Below are 23037 nucleotides of genomic sequence, written 5' to 3'. Positions count from 1 at the left end.
CACACAGATCTGATGACACACAAGGAATAAAAAGAATAAGAAGAGAAGAGGAGAAGTAAAAGAGGGAAGGGAAAGGGAGGGAGAGAACAGGAGGCCGAGGAGGAGAAGGGAAGAAAAAAGTAAGAGAAGAAAAGAAAAAATAGGGAAGAAAAATCAAAAGGAGAGGAGGGACAAAGAAACAACAGCAGAAAAGTGTTTTTGTTTTTCAGTACTAGGAGGAAAACAACCAATTAGGGAATGGAAATCATTTCAAATTACCCTCTATCTAGCTACACACATTATTTTTAAAATGTAAAGTCTGGCACATTGCTCTATGACACCAATCTGCTAGGAGAATCCCCTTCAACAAAAAGTAAAGATCAGATTAAGCAATGTGACTTTGCTTTTAAATAATAATCCAGTGCAGGGGCGCCTGGGTGGCTCAGTGGGTTAAAGCCTCTGCCTTCGGCTCAGGTCATGATCCCAGGGCCCTGGGATCGAGCCCTGCATCGGGCTCTCTGCTCGGCAGGGAGGCTGCTTCCCTTCCTCTCTTTGTGTGCCTCTCTGCCTACTTGTGATCTCTGTCTATCAAATAAATAAATAAAATCTTTTAAAAATAATAATAATAATCCAGTGTAAATATATACCTTCATTAATCTATCCATCAAAGAGGAATCCAATACAGATCCCACTCTCAGAGAATTTAGTGTCTAGTTGGGAGAGAAGATATTTTAATAAATATACATAATTTAAATAATTTAAAAAGATAAATTCCTGATACAGTACTATGGGATTCCCAAGAGAAAAATCCTTCAATTTTAAGGAAAATACAATCTTCCTGAGGGAAACGTGCACTAAAAGGCCCAAGTAAATTTAAAAATATAGGTATTTCCCAAAAGATGGTGGTGATTTGGCCATTTGACATCAGGGTTGTGTGGGAGCTACTCTGTGGTCACTAGATGAATGGATGTTATGAGAACCCTGTGGAGTCCTGGTCTTGTCAAGTTAAGTAACACACTTGAAGACCATAGCTTTAATCGAAGCACCATTAACTGAAGAAACCATCCCTAGTACTAGTGATGGTGATAAGTCTGGGCACGAGGAAGGAGCTGGTCAGCCATAATACTCATCTACATCCTTCTTTTCTCTTCCTGCGTGTCACTACCTCCTGCCTGCATTTCCTTGCCACTCCCTAACCCTCCAAAATCTGGGTTTTCTCCCCACCATACCGTCCTACAGCCTCAAATGTTACTAAGGATCTCCTGATTATGTTATTTTGGGTACACCTCATCATACTGACTTTCAGTCATTCCTCTCTCCTGGGTTTCATAATGCTGTGGCAAGAGCTTTCAAACGTACATTTAGCAACAGAACCCTTCTTTCAAATGAGATCATAATGCACCAATCAATTATCAGAGTTTTCCGGTAAGACTTGAAATCAGGCAGTGTTAAGTCCTCAAAATTTGTTCTTTCTCGAGGAAGTTTTGGCTATTTATTGTGTTTCCATAAAATTTTTAAATCCACTAGAAATTTCTACCAAAGAAAAAAAAAGAAAGAAAAAAAGAAAGGAAGGAAGGATGGAAGGAAGGAAGAAAGCAAGCTGTTGGGATGTTACTAGAATTGAACTGACTCTTAATATTAATTTAGAGTATAGACCTTAGCAGAAGAACTAACATCTTAACATTACTGAAAACTCCAATAATGGACCTCACTCATTATGTTTCCTCTGGTTTGGATCCATTAATCTTCTTATATTTATGGGTTTGTAACTTTCAAAAAAGTTGAAAAATTGGGGGCCATTATTTCATTAAACATTTTTCTATCCCTCCTACTTCTACCTCCTTTTCCATAGCAGCTCCCTACATAAGCAGCCCTAAACTTCAATCTTGGACTGCTCCTGCCAATGAAACTACTTCTCTCTTCTCTCTGCTTGGGTTCTATTTCCCAGCACACTGTGTCCGGAGTTGTGTTCCCAGACAGAAAACCACTCTCCTGCTGTGTTCCCCTTCTCTCAAGGATCAGAGCCTTGTGCTGACCATCATCTGATACATTTTGACTAGTTATGTAGTTGTGTAGGGCAGGAGGGTGGTTTAAAACTCATTATTCTCTCAGGGCCAAAACCAGAACCCCACCCATTCACATATAAGAGCAAGGCACGAAAAACCTAAGTGGATGATCTGTGAAAGCAGGACTTCATGACGCTTCCAACATCAAAATCTGTGGATCTTTACTGTGATTTAATCTCTCCAAAGAAGGACCTTTGTCTCCTTTCTAGAAGGAGGAGAATTTGGGTTGCAGGATTCTGACCTGGGCAGAGGAAAGCATTTAGCAGGATCTGAGGAGGTTGACCTCTCTCTAAACAGCCAGTAAACTTCCCATTCATCTGCCAAATTTCAATCCCAGTTTCCATCTCCCTCTCCCTGTGAGATATTAATGCCTCACTAATATCTTACTAATTCAATTTGCCCACAAATTTTGCCTCTCCATCCTGGAGGGAGGGGTAGGAAGAGGTGTCTGGTTGTCTGAAGCAGGAGCAGTGTCCTAGGGATCTAGACAGTCTTTATAGGGGATTTCAAAGAACCTCCTACACATATATCTTTGAGCACCATGCCTCAGACCTATTTCCTGGTACTTACATTTCTCTAAACCTAAAGCTTCTTTAGGGTTCTTTGGGGGCAAACTGTCTTGCTTTTTATCTAAATTTCCCTTTGCAGGAACTTACAAAGTTTTGACTTGCCGCCACCCCACCCCACCAAACCATTTGCACCTCTCTTACTTTTCATCTTCATATAATGCTTCTGTTATACATGTCTTCTCATTTTATCAAAAAAGAGATTTATGCCTCTGATTCTTGTTCTCCTTTTATTATACCTACATGAAACAGGTCCCCGACTCTGGTTAAGAATCCATTCTTAGCTATACTGAGTTCCACAGCCACATTTTCAACAACTTCTATGTTTTTTGCTGTTTGAGGGGCTACTGGTCCATTACTGTTTCCTGTACCCCATATCATCTCCATTCCTGGATTCCTTTTGCAATTTGCTAGAGTATGTCATTTTTCAGAGTGCGCACAAGGGTGATAAACATTCTGAATTTTGTATAGCGTGTATATCTTCACTTTGTTCTTACTCCAAATAGTATGTGACTGCATATAGGATTCTAGGTCTAAAATCATTTCCCAGATAACTTTAACAACGCTGTTTTCAGACTTCTTTTTCCACTGATATGGCAGATCAGATGTTCAGAGAAACCTCTTCCAGTTATCACAACTGAAATTGCTGGGTAAAACATCTGGATGAGTCAAGAGAATATAAAGGAATTCCTTGGAGGCAGAAATGGAAAGGATGTTGTGCTCCTGCCCCTCCCCCCGCCTTCCCAAGAGTTTCAGAGCTGCATGGGTTTAACTGAGTTTAACAGTGGTGCTAACATCCACAGTACACCAAACCTAACTCCTACTCCCAAACAAATCATTCTTCTTTGTTTTGTGAGCTACTCTTAAGACTTCACCTTGAGAGCCACAGATCCAACCACTTCCTGTACAAAGGGAAAGAGGGAGGAGGGGGGGAAAGAGGGCAGAAGAGGAAAAAGGGAGGGAGAGAAGGAGTAAAAGAGAGAGAGAGAGAGAAGAAATGTCATCCCAACAATTTCTTCAACCAACCCCTTCGCTAATTACCCTGCCTCAATGTCTGCCCTGACTCAAGCTTGGATTTTCTCCCAGAGCGCCAAAGAAGAGTATAGTATGGCTGTGTTCTACCAGTTCTCTCTCTGACTTCACTTTGCTTTGTGTCTACTCTGCTGTGATTTCTCTACCCATCCAACCCAGTTTGTCCTTCAGAAAGAAGGTCCCTCAGACCTACATGTTGTCTTATAGCACCTTACTGTGTCTTCCAGCATCCTTTCATATTCCTCATTCTAATATATTTCCTCATTTCAGTGTATCACAGTGATACACAGTAGGCATAACCAATGTCTTCTGAAGAAAAGAAAAATGTACCTGAGCTAAAATGAAAAGAAGACCATGGTGTACTCCTTCATTTATAAATCTATTCATCCATTCCATAATTGTTAATGAGATCTGCTGTGTGCTAGACATACTTCTAAGCATTTGGAAACAGCAGTGACAAAACAAACCTCCTCTGTATTCAAGGAGCTTATATAAAGAGTGCCATTAGATTTTTTAAAAAATACAAGTTGAAGAACAATGTAAATAACAAAAAATATCTTTGTGTGCAAATGTATGTGTGTGTACCTGTGGTGTGTGTGTGTGTTTCCTTTCAGATGCAATCTTCAGAGGATAGGATTCGAAAAGCAACATGTGACTTGGCTTCTTTTAACTATCCTTGTTTGCATTTCTATATTGTTCATTAGTACAATTGATTTAGTCTCTGTTCTAGCTACTTGGGATATACCAGTGAACAGACCAGGTAAACATTTCTACCTTCTTGGAGATCATATTCTAGCAAGAAAAGCCAGACACTAAATAATAAACATAATAAATTCATAACTTATGAAGTATACTGGCAGGTGGTAAGGATTATGGGAAAAAAGAACAGAGTAAGGGAAATTACAAGCATGATCTATGGTGTGAGCAGCCCTGGGTTGCAGTTTTAAATAGGATCATAACGGTTGACCTCAATGGGGAAGTAACTCCTCGGCAAAAAGCTAAAAGTGAAAGGTGGTAACTTTAAAAAAAAAAAAAAAAAAAAAGGAGGAGGAGGAGGAAGAAGAGTATTCAAGCAAAAGGAACAGTAAATGCAAAGGTTTTGGTGTGGAAGCAAGCCTGGCATTGTCCAGGAACAGCAAGGAGCCAATGGCTTGGAACAGAGCAGACAAAGGTGACAAAAATCAGTGATGAAAGCAGAGAGGAATTGGAGGAGGGGGTGCAGAGAATGGCCCATTCAGTAAAGGTCAGGACTTGGTTTTTAACTGAGAAGAATTCAGGAGCCACAGGAAAGTTTTTGAGAAGAATAAAGTCATCTGACATATTTTGAAATGATCATTAGGGACCCATTAATATAAACTGAAGGGAGGCAAGGGTGAAAGCCAGGGGCCCATTTGGGCGAGACTTGTAACACTCAGCAAAACATGATAGTGATGATGATAGCTTACTTGCTACAAAGGCATAGCCAACATAATTTCCTGACGGATTTGATAGAGAATTTGGAGGATCAAGGATAGCTCCATGGCCTGAGTGACTAAGAAGACAGAGCTGCCACCAGCTCGGTCTGGGATGGTAGGGGACGGGGGAGTAGCAGGGACAAGCAGTAGCAGTTAGGAGTTCAATTTAGAATCTGCTAGACTTGAGGTGCCACTTCCATATCCAAGTGAAGATATCAGTAGGCCCTAGGGTTCAGGAATCAAAAGTTCAGAAAAGCTCTGGGTTGGAGATTACAACTTGGGAGTCATAAGCACATATATATATACATTTCAAAAATTTGCAAAGATTATTTTGGAAAGTCATCATGTCATTTTCTACTTTCCCCATTTCATTTTCCATAACTTTGAACACTTTGACTAATACAAGTTAGCAAGTGCGAATTACTGTGCGTGTTCGTCCTCTCCATTCCCTCCATCACTTCATTAGTTCAGTTATCTCTATCCCACCTTCCCTGGATTCTCCAAAGCACCCCACACCCAGCAACCAGATCAATGTGACTAAAGCACACCAGTGATCCTGCGGAGCCTCCTTGAAGGTGACCCGTCACCTGATGAATTCAAGGGCCAAACCCTTAACCTGCCACTCCATCCCAGCCTATCTTCCCAAACCGACAACTCATTCATCCCCTTCACACACATTATATTCTTTTTGCTATTCCCATGGGTTCTTGCCTCAGTGGCTTGTACATAGTGGTCCCTCCACCAGAAACACCTTCCCTCTGCAACCCTGAACGCCTAAACCCTGCCCACTCTTGAAGGCAAGACACAAATGCCACCTACTTCAGCAGACCTAGACAGCTGCCCCATCAGGAAATAATCTTTCTGACCTCTGATCCCGCACTTGATGGTAGGGGAAGAGCATAGCATGAGCAACATTTGAACAGCAGGACAGATATAAGCCTCAATTCTGAAAATAAGGTGTTCCATGAACAAACAAGTTTGGATAATACTCCACACAAAAACCCTCTCTTGGAAAGTCCCATAATGTCTCACATGTGGAATGCTCTCAAATATCCTTTGGTTAAAATATAAATTATACACACACACACACACACACACACACATATATATATATATATGTGTGTATTTTATATATATATATAAAAGTTTGTTTAGCCCAGCTTTCACAAATGTATTTGACTTTGAAACTCTTATATCACAAAATACTTATTAACAGTCTATGGAACATGTGTTCCAAGGTTCTCACCTAGTACTTAGACCTGGAGAGCTGAATTCTAGTCCTGGGTGACCACCTGTCAGCACTGGTTTTCCCCAGCTCCAAGTCTAGATAAGGCAACTGTGTATGCCAACACAAGTGACACGTCATCCCCCCACACCTGAGCAGGGAGGCCAGACATCCCAACTTCTGTAGGGCAACCAGACATCCCAGGACTGGAGCCTCCTAGACTCTGGCACTAGCCTAGAAGATTTTGACAGACATGGCTTCTGGTGTCCAAAGACTGAATGGCTTACTTCCCCCATAGTGACTGACGGCCACACAGGCTGCTAGGATGCCCAATTACTAGGTGTGTGACCATTGTCACGTCACCTCTTTTTAAGGACCTCAGTTAATGCAGCTCTTGAATGAAGGGGCTTGTCCCGAGGTGTACAACCTTCCCACCAGCTGCAATGAGTTGACTCTATGTGTCCTTCCTCAAACCTTACCTACTTCCTATGGCCTCTCTTCCCATGTTACTCTTTCTAGTCTCCTTCAGAGCATGGCAGAGAACCTTGAACATGGCTACAGCTCAATAAATACACGCAGTTCAGATATTTAAAGAAGACTGAGGCATTTAAGTCTCTTGGGAAAAAAATTCAAAATTATTCTTTGAGACAATGAGAAATTAAATGAAATCTAAGAAATAAAACAATCTGGTCAAAGCAGCACGAGCCACAGTGAAAGCATGCCATATCATTTTCTAGCTCTACTACTCGCAAACTAGCGCTCCCAGTAATGACTAACAGTGGACGTTCACTCAGTGGGGAGAGCCATTTCAGTGGCTTCTGTTAGGTGGGTACTAGTATTATCCCCGCTTGACAGATGAGAAAAACAGAAGCACAAGGCATTAAGTAACTTGTCTGAAGTCCACCAGGTAGCACGTGATATGTTTGAGTCCCTGTGGTCTGGCTCCAAAGCCCACCCTTCAGCACCGCACAACCTGCCCCTCCCTCCCTTTCAGTGGCATCGCTCCCGTGAGTGACCCAACAACTCACATCATCGCCCAGGCAGAAACTGAGGCCCAGGAAGATGGAGACACTGTGTGGTGTCCCAGAGCTCTCATTCCACAGTACAAACTGATACACAAAACAGCTCCGCAGACCTGTCGCCCTGTGATAAACATTGGAGAAGTTGCTGAGAGCCAAATGCAGGAAAGGAGCACGGGAGCGACATGGAGTCTAGGATCTGAGGACTGCATTCCCAGAGATGATAAAATGAGCAATGAACTGAAAGGAAAAGGTCTATTCGGGGGACACAAGGAGGCCAGAAGTGACAGGCTGGTGCAGTGTTCCTAGAAGGGAAGGTGAAGGGGTGTGAGGAGCCTGGGGAGGTGAGGACAGGGAGGCCCTGGGGGCAAGGAGGGGGACGGGGTACCTATGGGAGGCAGACAGGGAAAAGCTAAGGAAAGACAGAAAAGTTATGTTATTTGTAATTACATACATTTTTGACACTAGTCGGAAATTATTTAAAAAAAAAAAGAAAAAGAAAAAGAAATGCGTACAGACCCAGGAAGTATAGTTTGGATTGGGAAGTTTGGACTGAACGAAGCAGCATTCGCTGGAGAACCCCGTGTAGTGTGTGGCATGTAATCGGCGCTCCATAAATGTTTGTTCCAAATAAACAAGACAAAAAGAGGAAAACTGTGAATTGCTTTCATAATGAAAAAGGCACCTAAGGGAGTAGGTGCTCGATAAATATTTTTTTTTATCTGTGTATCAAGAGAAGCCCAGAGAGTTGTAAAAGATAATCTGATATATTTCCAAAGAACCCTCAGTCTCTGGTTCTGATTCTCAAAAATTCCCTGGGGAGGCTGTGGATTCTCTCCTGGGGGACTGTGAAGAGCACATTCTTTGGGGAGCCACTGGGAGGAGTGGTTTAGATGATGTCAAAACGGATGAATTAATGTAAAGAGTCCCAGCAGTGCTTTGCAGTTCTGATTTCCACGTAATCCCCTCAAAAGCCAAAGCTTCCACTGGGCTCTCCGAAGAACCGATGAGCCGGGTGGACCAGCAGACATCGCCATCCCACTGACTGAGGATGGCTGAGTGCTTTGGAAACCTTCCAGAAGGGCCTGGTTAAATTGAGGGCCATTTATTTCACGAAGAAACAAACCAGGGAAAGCCACTTTCAAACATGCACAGGGAGAGCAGGACAAAACGCTGAAGAGATTATCTGCTCAGAATTTGCTTTAAAAGAGCCCGGGCAGCACTCATTTGTTTTTGAGAAAATATATGATTAACCATAGTTAACTATGAATTCAGATGTTGTGCATTAGACCGGCTTCTCAAACTTTGAGAGCATTTAATATTATATATCGCTGCCATTTGGACTAAATTGTTTTTTTAATGTACACAATATTACAAATTTAATTTGAGCTGTTTGAATCAGTCTGTAAAAAAGATTTGATTATACCTGAGTGTTCTGGCCCCGGCTCTTCCGTATCTCAGTAATCTTGGCGGTAATTGGCTGATTAGGCGTCTCACACTCCATCTTTGCCTCAGTTTCCATGGCAATGTTACAGGAGCTATTATAGATGAGAACTTCATCTCTTTCCACTTTAGGGCTGAAACGAGAGGGGAGGTTAAATGGGGTGTCATCAATCTTAATGAAATGCAATTATTTTTACTCTTATTAATCATTGCAAGCCATTAGCTTGTGGCAACTACAGGCCACCATTTGTCAAATTTTGCAAATTTCTGTAATTTTGTTTCCATTCTTTTATTGTTTATTTGTTTTCCTTTTATCTGCACACCCTGCAATGAAAATGCACATGGTAAATATCTTTCACTGAGCCCTTTCTCTCTTCCGCATCTATTAGGAACATTAGCAAAAGCTTCTCCAAAGCGCAACTTAACAAGCAATGCGCACACAATGCTTCCAGTTCCAAAAATGGAAGCAAATGTTGGGCAGAGGTGGTTTTTTCTTTTTTTTTTTTTCTTTTCTTTTTTCTTCTTTCCTCCTTCCCTCTTTCTATTCTTACTCACACTTAGTGTTGGGGGAGTGAATTGCCTGAATTCCCCCGGGGGCAGATGGAGAAATTGGAAAACCCACACAACTGGCTAACTGGTCCCTAATTCCAACTGTGAAAAAATGAGCTCATTTAGGCTTTCAATTCCCTCTCCCCAGCTGATGGCAATGAGGCTCTGTTGCTAGCAGTGGAACATTAACTTAGTAAATTAATTAAACTTATTTAACAGCCCAGACTAAGGAGATTCGATATATGTGCGTTACACTTGCAGCCACTTGCTTTAAAAGTCCTCTTCCTTTAAGGAGAGAAGCCAGACCGGATTTAAAATGAAAAACAGCAGTGTAGCATTACAGAAAGTCTAAAAATACGCCGTCTGGAGGAGGTGAAAGTGTGGCTATTGCAGGCTATGGTCCCCAACAGGTGTGAGTGATATTTATTCAACAATAATGCTGGCTTTAGGCATTGTCGCAACTAACTCAGAGATTATTAGTAACAAGAAAGCGTGACGTCTCATACTTTTCAACAGTTTGAACCATGTGATCGCATTTGGGCCAGTAAAGTAGATAGAGGCATAAAAAATGTAACCCAAAGGGATCAGGAGGTTTGCATAAAGCCAAATGCAAAAGTAGGTGAGCTCTGAGATTAAGAACCCAGGTGTCCTGTCTCCTGGAGCAGGGCTCTCAAGTTTTTGAGATGCTGTTTGAACATCAGCACAAAGAAGGCAGATCCCAGGGGAAGACCAGCAAGGGCCATGGAAAGGACAGAGGTCACTGCTTGAGAAACTATAAATCATGGTGAACTAGAACATCTCTTCTCAAATCAATGTCAAAATGGTTTCTCCCTCAATTTGCTAGAAACACCAAGAAGGAGAACTACCACATCTACTTAGTCTTCTCTTTGTAGTAAAATATTCCCAGCACCGTATCCCCTAAGTCAGGTCTCCCATACCCACTGTGCTCCAGACCTGCTAGAGATTGTCCATACTTTAACATCACACAGCCCAAAACTGAACACACATAGCTTGAGCTAGGTTCTGGGGCCGTGGTCTCCTCTTATCTGAGTCCTCCTTCCCATGACATCTAACACTGTGCTTGCCTTGTAGTCCCCCGCCGAAAGTAAGATGGTGGTAAACTCAGAGTCTTGGAGCCACAGTGACTAAGGACTTCGCCATATCATATTTGTTCTTCTTGATTTTCTGAGAAGCATTAGCATGCAGAGATTAGACTCAGAAGAGACCAGCTAGATTTAGATCCCCAAGAAGATATTTGCTTTCTATAGGACATTAGAAGGACTCGGTTTCCACACTTATAAAACAGAGTTATAATTATCAGGTACCTATTTTACATAGGCATTGTGGGGTGGGGTGAAATGAAGCCTACAAAGTGATTTGCAAGGAATCTGGCACACAGTAGGTGCCGATAAAAGCAGAGTCTTGTTACAGTTTTTGTGGTAGTAGTGTTGGCGGTATTATTGTTGAAATGTAACTGCGGGAATTACATGTCATCTCACTGATATGGACCCATTGCTCAAACGCATTTTGAACCTGGAGCCTGCCTTGCAACCACAAATCAGTTTAGCTGAGCCACGATCCAGGGGGCAAACAGAGCCATGGGAAAATACAAAGTTCAGTCCTGAAGTGTCACTCGTACTCAGAGTTTCAGAAAAGCAAAGCAAAGTAGCTTAGCTTGTAAATTAAAATGTAATGGAATATTTAGATAAATATGGAAACACAATTGAATGGAATGCAAAGTCCACGTGGATTTTTCAAATAAAACACCTGACTTCAAAGCCGCTTGATGCTTGCGGTAGGCCATTTTGGGCTTTGCAGCTAGAACCTTCCTTTTGCTGTTAGGGGTGGGGATAGGAGTTGTTAGAAGAGTTTGAGAGGCTCTCTCTATGTATTTCCACCAGAAGTCACTTATAATTGTATCAAGAAGGAAATAAAGTTAGTTTACCCCACCACCACGTTCCTTATGAATCGGTACCCAGATAAACTACTGATGGTCCTTGAGTTGCAATGGTCTGACTTATGATGTTTTGACTTTATGATAGTGTAAAAGCAACAAGCACGTAGTAAAAACCATACTTCCACTTTTGAATTCGGATCTTTTCCTGGACTAGGGATATACGGTATCATCCTCTCTCATGATTCTTGGCAGCTGCAGCTCCCGGGCAGCCACACCATCATGAAAATAAACAACCAATATGCTTATCGCCATTCTGTCCCCATACAACCATTCTGCTTTTCATGTTCGGGACAGTAGCCAAGAAAGTACATGAGATATTCAACACCGTAGTATAAAATAGGCTTTGTGTTAGACGATTTTGCCCACCTGCAGGCTCCTGTAATGGTTCTGAGCACGTTTAAGGGAGGTGAGGCTAAGCTAGGATGTTTGGTACATGAAGTGTATTAAATGCATTTCCAACTTATGGTATTTTCCACCTATAATGGGTTTATCAGGTCATAACCCCATTGAAAGTCAAGGGAGCTTGGCACTTCCATTTCTGAAAGCCCACAAACCATATAATTAATCATTCATTGTAGAATTTTTGTCAGGGATAACACAAGCTTAGGTGTCTAAATTTCCAGAATTCCCTTTTTCCCTTCTTAGGCAAGTGAGGGAGTATGAGGCCATCTCCCCTACCTGTTGTGTGCCCCCTCTCATGTTCACTACCAGCAACTAACGATCCTCAATTCTACAAGCGAGTATTTTGTACTCAGTATATAAATGACTTAGGATATAGACTTGAACTCGAGGAAAGGAGTGACCAACTTCTCTACAACCTTTCCTGGTCTTGAATTTCTACCCTGCTGATGAGCCTTCTTCTGCCCACTCTAGGCTCTTCATCAGCAAAGACTAGAGGAAAGTGGGCTAAGTCACCCAGCAATCCTCTCATTTTGCCAGTAGCAATGCACTGTCTACCCTAATCATGTTCTTCTTGCTCTGAAAGAGTTAAAACCACTTGTTAACTTAGACTTTTTTACAAGCTTTAGATCATATTTCTTTTTGTATTTTTCCCTGGCAATCTCACTAGAGGTTATTTTTCATTAAAAACCTGTCATCAAAATTAGCAGAGACACCAGGAAATCAAAAATAGACTAAAATGTATGAAATTTCAATGTTTCCTAATAGCTGCTATTCCATGTTTTCTTCCACAATAATCCCATATATTAAGTATAAATATAAATGTAAATATATGTGTTCATATAGACACATATAAATGTAGATAATATAGTTGTGCCTGAACACACATGCATATAAATATTTATTTTGAGGGAATGTGGTAAACATTTTTGATTCAAATGGCGGCAAAGAGACTTCTAACACTTAAGTCCCTAAGTCCTAATCTGTGGCTCTTCCAGTTGGTCTGTAAGCAAGTAGTCATGCGCACACTCTTTAGGACAGGCATCAAGAACACTTGGAGTGTTTATGTTTCCCTCACTTAGCCTGAAATTGCTTCTGGTGGTTCTGGAATCACATTGAACCACACACCTCAGCCCAGGCTCTCATCCCTGATGCTGAAGGCACATCATTGTGCCAAGTACACTGTCAGCCAGGGGACTGGGTTCCAGTCCTGACAATGCCAAGTCTGGACTGTGTGACTCTGGAAAGATACTTAGTGTGTCCTTCAGATAGAATCTAAACTCCTTACTAGGGCCTCCAAGACCTTAAATAACTCCTGGAGTTCCTATGAAGAACATTCCTTCCCTCCTACTCTACTCCTATCTTTCTGGTCGTTGACAGTTCATAAAATGTGATGGGGCCTTTGCACTGCTGCCCCCATTGCCCAACCATCCATGGTGACAGCTGCTTCTCCTTAGCTCAGCAAAAGACTCCAGAGAAGTCTTCCCTGAGCACATTGTATACGGTAGTCCCCCATGATTTTCTATCCTGTTATAGCCCCTATCACATGTGATCTTGCTTATTGTACGGCTCCCTCCTCTACCCTTAAATGCAGGGATTTTGCCATCTTGTTCCTCACTGAGTTACAACTCCTCACACAGTATCTACAACACAGTGGACAGTTGATAAACTCTGGATAGATGGATGGGTAGATGGACTGATGGACGGACAGATGAATGGGTGGGTGGATGGATGGATGGATGGTTGGATAGATGGATGAACTGGGCATGTTTTTGCCACAGATACACACATCTGCCTTTGCCAAATGACATCAGATCCATAGAGGTAGTGGCTGGTGAGGGGATAGGATAAAGCATTTAATGCAAATGGGTTCCTTGCAAAGATAATGGCAAGTAGTTCTCCAGGTTCATAAGGATAATCTTAAGAGGAACCAATCAAGCCATTTGGCATATAATTTTTTAATGCCCCCTGTTTAATTATAGTGTATTTTCTGGTTATTAAATTAGCACATGTTCACTGAAAAAAAAATACATAAAAACTCAATGAAAAATTGTAAGTAACACTCCAGTCACCGAGGGTAGGCACTCAGCATTTAAGAATACGTCCTTCTAGTCTTTTTTCTGATCACCTACTATATGTATATAGAAACCTATGTACTATACGGGGATGTCTGGGTGGTTCAGTTGGTTAAATGTTTGCCTTTGGCACAGGTCATGATCCCAGGATCCTGGGATCAAGCCCCACATCAAGCTCCCTGCTCAGCAGGCACCCTGCTTCTCCCTCTGCCTCCCACTCTCCTTGCTTGTGCGCTCGCACTCTCTCTCTCTCTCTGACAAATAAAATCTTTTTTAAAAGATTAAATTGATACACTGTTTTGTGACATGTTCCTTTCACTTCCCAACATTTTGTAAGCATTTCCCTCTTCAGTTAAATATTCTTTGTCATGATCTTTAAAGGTTTCCTAGGATATTAGTATTTAGATTCGTCTTTCATTATTAAACACTTCATTTCAAATTTTTTGTCATTATACCTAAAACTTCAAAAAATGTAGCTTTTCACAAATATTACATCTTTCTAACTGCCTTCTTAAAATCCTAAAAGTGAAATACTAGAACACAGGGAATGGGGAATTTTATGAGTGCATACCGCCAAATGATATCATTAAGAAGGGAAGGGCATCACTTTTAACAACCCCTTCACAAGGCCTGAAGCTGTTCCCTCAGTGACTTCCTGAGTGGAGAAGAACATGGAAGAACTTCAAAGAAGAGCTGTGGGGATTTGGTGAAGTCTTCAAATTCAGCGGAGCTAGGATCTAACATGTGCTTTTTGGTATCCAGCATTCGTGATTTCTGAAATCCAGTCCTGCCTGAGTGCAACCTCCAGGACACCATTCTCTGTATGACCTAAACAAGGTTCTTCATGCCTTCTAGAAAGCAACCAGGCAAGGAGACCCCTCCTTTCCTCTGGCAAAACATAAACCTCTCTCCCATGAGGATGATGAATTGATCCTAAAACACAGGCTGTCTTGGAAAAGTACTGGTTATCTCTCTCATTCTGGGTAATGAGTCTTGTTTAGTTTTAATTTTGAATGGGAAGCTAGGCCTTCATTAAATAACCAGGTGTGGTCACTCTATCTCGATAAGAAAGAAGAGAGCAGGGCGACATTCAGCACTGAAATACCACAGTCCATGGGAAAAGAATTGCTGGTTGAAATGAAGGCTGTCCTGAATCATCTACAGGATCGCACGTTTTCCTTAAATGTGTCTAGAAAAGGGGGTTTTACCTGGAAAGTGGCAGTATTGATTTCGTTTGTTTTTTAAGTTCAAAAAATCTTCGCAAGCTTATGGCTTCTAAATCCTAGATCTATAGTAATTCCGCCTGCACATCCCCCCCTTCTTTTGAATAAACATTGTGCAATCTGCTGGATTTCTCTCTGACCTTTTTTCATATTTGTGAATCTGTTTGGAAAGAAAAGAAAAAGGAAAAAGGAAAAGAGCCTTCTGTTTTTCATAATGTCTAATCTTTTTCCCCATTGGCATTCACCAGATGTTGCTTTGGACCAGAAGATAAATATTAAAATCTAAGCAAGAACAAAGCAAGCTGTTTACTGGGCAGATTTTTCAGACGTTCTCTCGAACACTTGAAAAGACAGGAGATGCTTTGATATGCAGGCTGGCTGGAATCCACAATGGAATGGTCGTTCTAACAAGAGTGGTAGGCCCTGGGGGCCATGTCCACCCAACCTGCAGGTCCTGATGGTTCCATCTGTCCACTGACCATGGATGTGTGCAGAAGGTCGGGGAGGGAGGGGACAGGGTTACCTGAGGAAGAGGCCTGAGAACCATGGGAAGGCTGACTCTGTCCAATGATCTGGTGCAAAGAGGCACTGGGGACTTTCTTCACAAATATAGAGGTAGGGCCATGACTGGGGCACTGTCTCTGTCCCCACAGTGACTGACAAATCACACTGCACGTAGGTACTGCTGGAGGCTTCGCAGCTCTCCTCCGCATGCTTCAGGCCACACAGGAAAGCCAAGGACACTGCAGGAAACACTCACCATTAGGTTAGGCAGTAACCACAGAAAGAACTAAAGGCCTCACACTGTTACATAAATGCACTTCATGTGTTGTCCCTTGACCACTAGGAAAATAAAGTTATTGGTTGACTTTTCTTAAACATGCATGATGTACACAAAACACACAGAAGAATATAAGTAACATTTTTATAAAATATGAATCATCATAATAAAAAAAACTCATATGACTCTACAAGCCAACATAAGCTCTAAAACTACTGTGATGCTCTCGAATCTTTGTCTCTTCATCAAGCCCATCATCTTCCTCCTCATCCTCAGAAACAATCCCTTGCACTATTTAAATCACTTTTTCACATGGGTTTGTATTCCTAAATGAGAGAATGTTGAGTTTCACTTCGTTTTGAATTTTATGCAATAGAATACAGGTCAATTTTCGGACTTGCTTTTTTCCACTCAGTATTACAGTTCCAAGATTTATCAAGGACCATATTATCACATAAAACTTGGGAATACATTTTCACTGCTGTTCAATACTGCATTGTGTAAAATTACTACAGTTTGTCTATTCTCTTACCAATGGACTTAGGCTATTTCCCAGTTTTTGCTACTACAAACACATACTAAATTTCCTCTAGGGTATATGCCTTAAAAAAAATTACTTGTTCATAGGGTAGCTACCAGTTCAACTTTACAAGATAGTGCCATTTTGTTTCCTCAAACATGGCTTGTGCCATTTTACTATAGTCTACCAACTATGGTCATGAGTTTCCATTATTCCACATAACTGTCAGCACTTGGGATCATCAGACTGTTAATTTTGACAAGTTCAGTACAAATACAATGGCATCCCTTTGCAACCTCAACTTGAATTTGCATTATTACTTCTTAGGTCAAACAGCTTCTTCTATGTCAGAACTCATATTTCCTCATCAGTGAAATTCCTCTTCCTGTCATTCGCCCTTTTTTTACACTGGAATCTTTGTCTTTTTCTTATTGATTTGTGCTCTTTATATATTTTAGGTACTAATCCTAGAAGGTTATATGGTTACTCATACCTTCTCCAGGTTCTTTTCTTGATGGGATCTCTTAATTAACAGAAGTCCTTGATTTTTACATAATTTTGACAATTAACATTTTATGAAGAAGAAAAGCAATGATTGAAACCATTTGACCTTGAGACCACTTCTTTCTCAGTCAAGAGACACAACGTGAAAAGCATCAAAAAGGCAGACTGGCAATTACCTTAAAAGGAAGATAAACAAGTCTCTACATGAGATGGTTTAGGAACTGCTCTATTTGAAAACCTTAATAAAGTAAAAAAGAAAAAGAAAGAAAAATCCCTCCAGCTTTCTACCTCCACAGCTAACCTGTCAATACAGGTTTGCAACAATACTACCAAGGACTGTGGGCTTGAACCCAGGCTGCTCTACCTACATCCCAGCACTGTGTGCAGCAAGGGGCACATGAGACAAACACATGTGAGAAGGTTTACAGTTGTTCAGTCACATCCAAATAGTATTATGGTTGCTGGTACATTCCAAAGCACCTGACACATAGTAGGTTCTCTGTGAATTGAATGTATTCAGGATGAATTACAGCCATAAAGATGGCTGACAGTAGGACCCTTGGGTGGATAGACAAAACATAAGAACTTTCCAGTTAGCAAGCCCTAGACCAGACATACGGTCAACACCTATTTTTAAAAAAAGAACTCATTATGGGTGATTAGGTGGATGCAGAGTGACATGGTGGACCCTGAAAAGTACCCAGGGCTGGGGGTCAGAATTGAAGTTTCTGCCACGAAATCGAACGGTGTGACCTTAATCACTGTAGCTTTTCACGCCTCATGAAAAAATTAAAGTTCCCATGAAGAAGTCACTCCATGTAACTCAAGGTACAAATGCAAACACCATGAACATCAAAGATTTTGCTGATTTTTTTAAAAAATACAAAGTATTTTCATTGCAGTGAACAAGATATTTTTAGCAACCCATCATATGAAAAAGTAAAATTCTTCTTTCGTTAGAAGCACAAATGGGGGGGAAAGGTAAAAACGGATGATACCAAAAGCTCTTCCTCAGAGCTCCCCCATTACCGCCCCTGCCCCATCAATGAGAGAAAACCCATGAGCAGCGAGCAGCGCTGTGGCAGGAGGCCAAGCAAAACGGTAATTAGGGAGGGTGGAGTTCTAGGCCCTCGTCCACAGCCTAGAATGAGAAACACCACTGTCTTTAGTGTGCAAAGTCACACTAAGGAATAAAACTCAGAGTGTGGGTCAGAATTCAAAGTGACCTTAGTAAATTAGAGAAATTACAGAAATAAACCAAAAACCAAATGAAAATATTAAGGCAGTAAACCACAGGAAAAAAAAAAAGAAAACTCATGTAAATATCAGATGAGGAATGCCCAGCTGTGCACAAGCATGTCAGGAAAAAGAAGAAGAAGAAGAGGAAAAAGAAGAAGAGGAGGAGGAGGAGAGGAAAAAGAAACATCCTTGGAATAATCGTAGGTAACAGTATGATTATAAAGACAGCAAGACAGCGACGTGGTTGTAAAAACAAAGACAGTGCCAGGCTCTATGCAGGCAGTCCTCTGAAGACCCCGAGAGGACCAGAACACAGAGGAGCTGCCTCATTGGAGGCTTCAAATTGGGGGCGGGGGGGAAGGTAGGAATTCACAGAGGGCTCAGAAGAGAAATGTCAAAATGTTTACTTGTTGGCAAGTTTCTGATTCATTCAGTCGCCCCAAAATTTGCATTTCTGACAAACTCCCACGTGCTGCTGCTCCAGCAACAACATTAATATGATATTCTCGGGACGCCTGGGTGGCTCCCTCCACTGAGTGGGCCACTCTTGGTTTTGGCTCGGGTCATGATCTCAGGTCCTGAGATGGAGCCCCACATCAGGGTCCACACTCAGCATGGAGTCTGCTTGAGACTTTCTCTCCCTCTCCCTCTGCCTTTCCCTTTCTCCTTTCCTCTCTCTCTGTCTTTCTAAAATAAATAAACAAATCTTTTTAAAAAATAATATGATTTTCTCAATAATAATGTAATTCTCAGTAATAATACCGTTGAGAACCACAGTGTTAGGAGGACAGAGATTAATTCGGCATTCTGAAGGGTTGATTAAGTTTGAAAAAAGGAATACGGGGGAACATCAGTTAAGTAAAGGATGGACTTCTCTGACAATAGCAACTGAGAAACACAGCTAATAGTCCACTTCAAAAATCTCTTGAAATGTAACAGATTCTTAACTAAATTGGCTATATGTAATCCTATCTGAAAGTAGGGGAATTATTAGCAGTTTTTGAAAATTAATGAGACACATCCTGTTTGATCATTTGATGTCCATTATAGACCTACTTTCTAGAGAAAAAAAAATACACAAACATACTCAAAATGTTTTATTCCAATCAGGAAGTTGATAGGATCCATGAATACCATCCGAGGTCTGAAGTGAGAAACCAATAGAGATAGCCTTCTCCAGTTCTTCTCCATTTTTAGACACTGTAATTAAAAGTCCTTAAAAAGACTTTTTTTTTTTTTAATGAAAGAGGAAAATAAGTCCAATTATCCATTTCCCAAGTAAATGAGCCACTCTTGCACAATCAGTGGGTGTTTGGTGTCACCTAGTGGCCATCATCAGAGTTACAGCTCCCTGTTTCTGTTTTTCTTTTTTAAAAATCAAGGCATTTTGAGAAGTCCGTCTCTAAACTTAAATCAAATCTTTTAAAATATAATAATTTCTATTCCTCTTCTTCTAGGAGTTGTCAAACTTCCAATATCATAATTTGCCTTCCCTGAAAACCTCAATGATTTTTATTTTGTACTTCTAATTGAAATTGTGTCTTGACATAATATATCAAGGAGCTTTTTTTTTTTTTAAAGAAAAAGAAAATATTTGTTGCAAATAAAATACCTTACAATTGAAATATGTTATTCTAGATTAGCAAGGAGCTTTTAAAAGTAAATTAACTTAAGCTGCGTATGTGTGAATGCCTTTTTAAAATACTGTAGCAGTATCAGTGAAATATTGGAACCTAGAAATATGGATCCTTGGTTTTCTGTTTCCACAACTTCCCAATTCATTTATTCTTTCATCAAGCATTAATTTTGCATGTTCCCTGTGCCAGCCCTGATCTACGCACAGGAGGGAGAGTGGAGAAGGAAAGAGGCAACGTCTTAAACTTAAATCTTCCACTGTATCTTAAGTTTCTTATTGTGGAATCTCCAGTGTAATAGATCTCTCTTCCATAAGGCTCTGCTTGTATATAGGGTGGTAACAGGAAACTCTATTTCTAGTTTGTATTTTTTTTTCTAGTTTGTATTTTAAACAAGGATCATCACTCTATCTCTCTTTCTCTCTCTCTCTTCCCTTCCTCCTCCTTCCCCTTCTTGGATAAGACAATCTAAAGTAAACAGCCATCACCAATTACACATTGTGGAATTTTTGTCCAGGCTCAGATAAAGTGATGCTTTGATCACTTTGTAAATCCTTCACCCACACTCAAGTTGCAGACACAAGTTGAGAATATCATCGAAAGCACTCTTCTGAAAGCGTGTGCACAAATTGTTTCTAAGTGCATAGATAGAAAATCTGTGATTGCACAAACAAGTTCATCACCTGGCTAAGCTGGTCCTCTAATGATAATGGCAATTTCTTCCCTTTGACTTTTTTTCCGAAGCTCAGAGGGTAATCACCCATTGTTAGAATGGGACTATCAAAGTTTTTTAACTTTCTCTCTAACAAAGACACAGCTTCCTACACTTCAATTTACATGACGCTGTGACACTTCAAGCAATGAGAGATCATGGTGTTCTACTGAGTAAATACCTGGGCATTACAGAATGAGAGAGCGGTGTTCATGTTGGTTCTTTCACCTCTAACAAGAATTCCAGAACTGGGCACACCAGGCAAATATGCAAGAGAGATCCAGCTCACTGCTCTGATCTCTATGCCAATACTTCCAATAAGCAGAAGTTTTCAGCAGTTCCACCTCAGAACAAGGGCAAGAGACTGTCTTCCCCATGATGTCTAAGGCTGTTGTTGAAACTAATATTCAGAACTCACAATTACTTTCTCCATCATCATATGACAACCATCAAGAACACGGGTGATAAATTTTCCACTGTCACGAATATGACAAAGGTGACTACGAACCCTTTTAATAGGCAGTCCCATCTAACATTTTAGATGGGGAACAGAGAAATCCTCTTCCCAAGAACACAGAAAAATTGGGGGTCAGTACAGCATTGATTACAAAAATGTTGGAGAATTTAACTGGAGAATATCATTTTTAAATACACTCTTAAAAAATATATATATGTGGCATTTGTACAGACCATCCAGGGGCGGGACCAAGCAGCTGAAGGCTGACACTGTAGCGTTAGCCAAGACCTGGCAGGGAGCGCCACACACAGCAGCTGAGATGTTCCCTGGAGAAAATCCTCCTCCGAACACATGCACAAGGCTTCCACCCAGGCAGCCTTCAAAACAAAATACAAGTTCATGATTACAGATGCAAATCTCTATTTCTTTACTTAACTCAAAATTCAGACCTATGCTTTCTTGCTGCCCTGTCAATCCTTTTAAACCCTCTAGAATCCACACAATTGTCTCTAGGTTCTGATCTCCTTAGCATCTTCCCACTAAGCTCTGGCCTCCAAAGCATGGAGTCCTTGTTCTGTCAGATTCCCGTCATATTCAACAATCTATTAAAAATGTAATGACTTTTGGGGTGCCTGGGTGGCCCAGTCCTTAAGCGGCTATCTTCAGCTCAGGTCATGATCCCAGGGTCCTGGGATCGAGCCCCACATTCCGCTCCCTGCTCAGCAGGAAGCCTGCTTCTTCCTCTCCCACTCTCCCTGCTTTGTGTTCCCTCTCTTGCTGTGTCTCTCTGTGTAATAAATAAATAAAATCTTTCCAGAAAAATGTAATGACTTTTATACAGATAAGTAATGCTTATTTATCATTCTTACTTTTTTTTAATACCAAAGAGTATACAATGAAAGTAAAAGTCCCACTAAACCACCTAGCTCACTCCCAGAGGTAGCCACATTTAGTTTCTTGTGAATCCTTCCAGAATTTTTTGCTCATCTCTATTTTTATACAAAGAAATTTTCTCTAGGGGCACCTGGGTGGCTCAGTCAGTTAAGTGTCTGACTCTTGATCTCAGCTCAGGTCTTGATCTCATAGTCATGAGTTCGAGCCCCATGTTGGACTCCATGCTGGGCATGGAGCCTACTTTAAAAAAAAAATCTTTCTATACATATTCTTCTACTACTTGATTTTTTCACTAAAGATACAGCATATACAATTTCCCAACTACGTGTACATGTATGCATACTACTTAGAATTCCATTATATGCCACAATTTATTTAGCAATTTTCCTATTGATTGATTCTTTCCTTATTTCTCCTCTTGCTATAATTAATGGTGCTGAGGAATTACACATTTATTTGTATAAAACTGCTGCAAAATGTTAGAAGTGGGATTTCTAGGTCAAATGAAAAATAAGGTTTTAGATTTGATGGATATGGCCAAACTTCTCTCCAAAATAATGTACCAGTTTACACTGATACCGGCACTACAGGGCAGCACCTGGTTCTGATGGGTGGAAGTATGACCATTCTAAACAAACACCATGTTTTGCTTCAGTCTGAGAACCAAAAAAGGTCAATGTCATCTGGACTTTCAGATATGTGGCCACCTCTAGTCCACACTAGAGTGTCTACACTTCCAGTGTCTACTGTCCTCAGGTCAAGACTCGGTGGTTCCTACAGTCACCTCACAAACCCAAGAAGAACATTTTGCTTAGGAGGCAATTCATAGCCCTGCTCTCTCATTAAAAAAAAAAAAAAAAAAAAAAAAAAAAAACATAGAATCATTGAAGGAAGGGACATGGGAGCATCCAGCCCAAATCCCTTTATCCATAGAAAATGTACCCAGCTAAGTTACTAACACGCTTAGGACCAAAATCCCAATACCTATAGCATTCCACCCAGCCAAGGCCAGACAAATTTTTTCTAAGAATTGGCTTGGCTAAAACTATGGGAAGAGCCTAGACATCCATCAATAGATGAATGGATAAAGATGTGTGATACACACACACACACACACACACACACACACACACACACACACACAGTGGAATATTATGCAGCCATCAAAAATGATATCTTGCCATTGGCAATGATGAGGATGGAACTAGAGGGTATTATGCTAAGTAAAATAGGTCAATCAGAGAAAGACAATTATCATATCATATCATATTATCATATCTCTCTGATATGAGGAACTTGAGAAACAGGA

At 40.9% G+C, this 23037-nt stretch overlaps 1 protein-coding gene across 1 annotated transcript in view; it reads right to left on the bottom strand.

The window, feature by feature from the left end:
- LOC111152224 (PKHD1, fibrocystin/polyductin) overlaps positions 1 to 23037 on the bottom strand; it is a 459207-nt gene that overhangs the window by 365418 nt on the left and 70752 nt on the right. The window contains exons 33-35 of the mRNA XM_022510630.1: positions 21068 to 21211; positions 15511 to 15730; positions 8768 to 8918 (exon numbers count right to left, since the gene is read on the bottom strand). Coding sequence (XP_022366338.1) covers positions 8768 to 8918; positions 15511 to 15730; positions 21068 to 21211 — 515 coding nt within the window. The remainder of the gene's footprint in view (positions 1 to 8767; positions 8919 to 15510; positions 15731 to 21067; positions 21212 to 23037) is intronic.

The sequence above is a fragment of the Enhydra lutris genome, unplaced genomic scaffold (assembly GCF_002288905.1).
Source record: "Enhydra lutris kenyoni isolate GAN:26980312 unplaced genomic scaffold, ASM228890v2 scaffoldscaffold28, whole genome shotgun sequence".
Classification (NCBI taxonomy): Eukaryota; Metazoa; Chordata; class Mammalia; order Carnivora; family Mustelidae; genus Enhydra; species Enhydra lutris.
The sequence above is the reverse complement of the archived record's forward strand: the minus strand, read 5'-3'. Positions and strand labels throughout refer to the sequence as shown.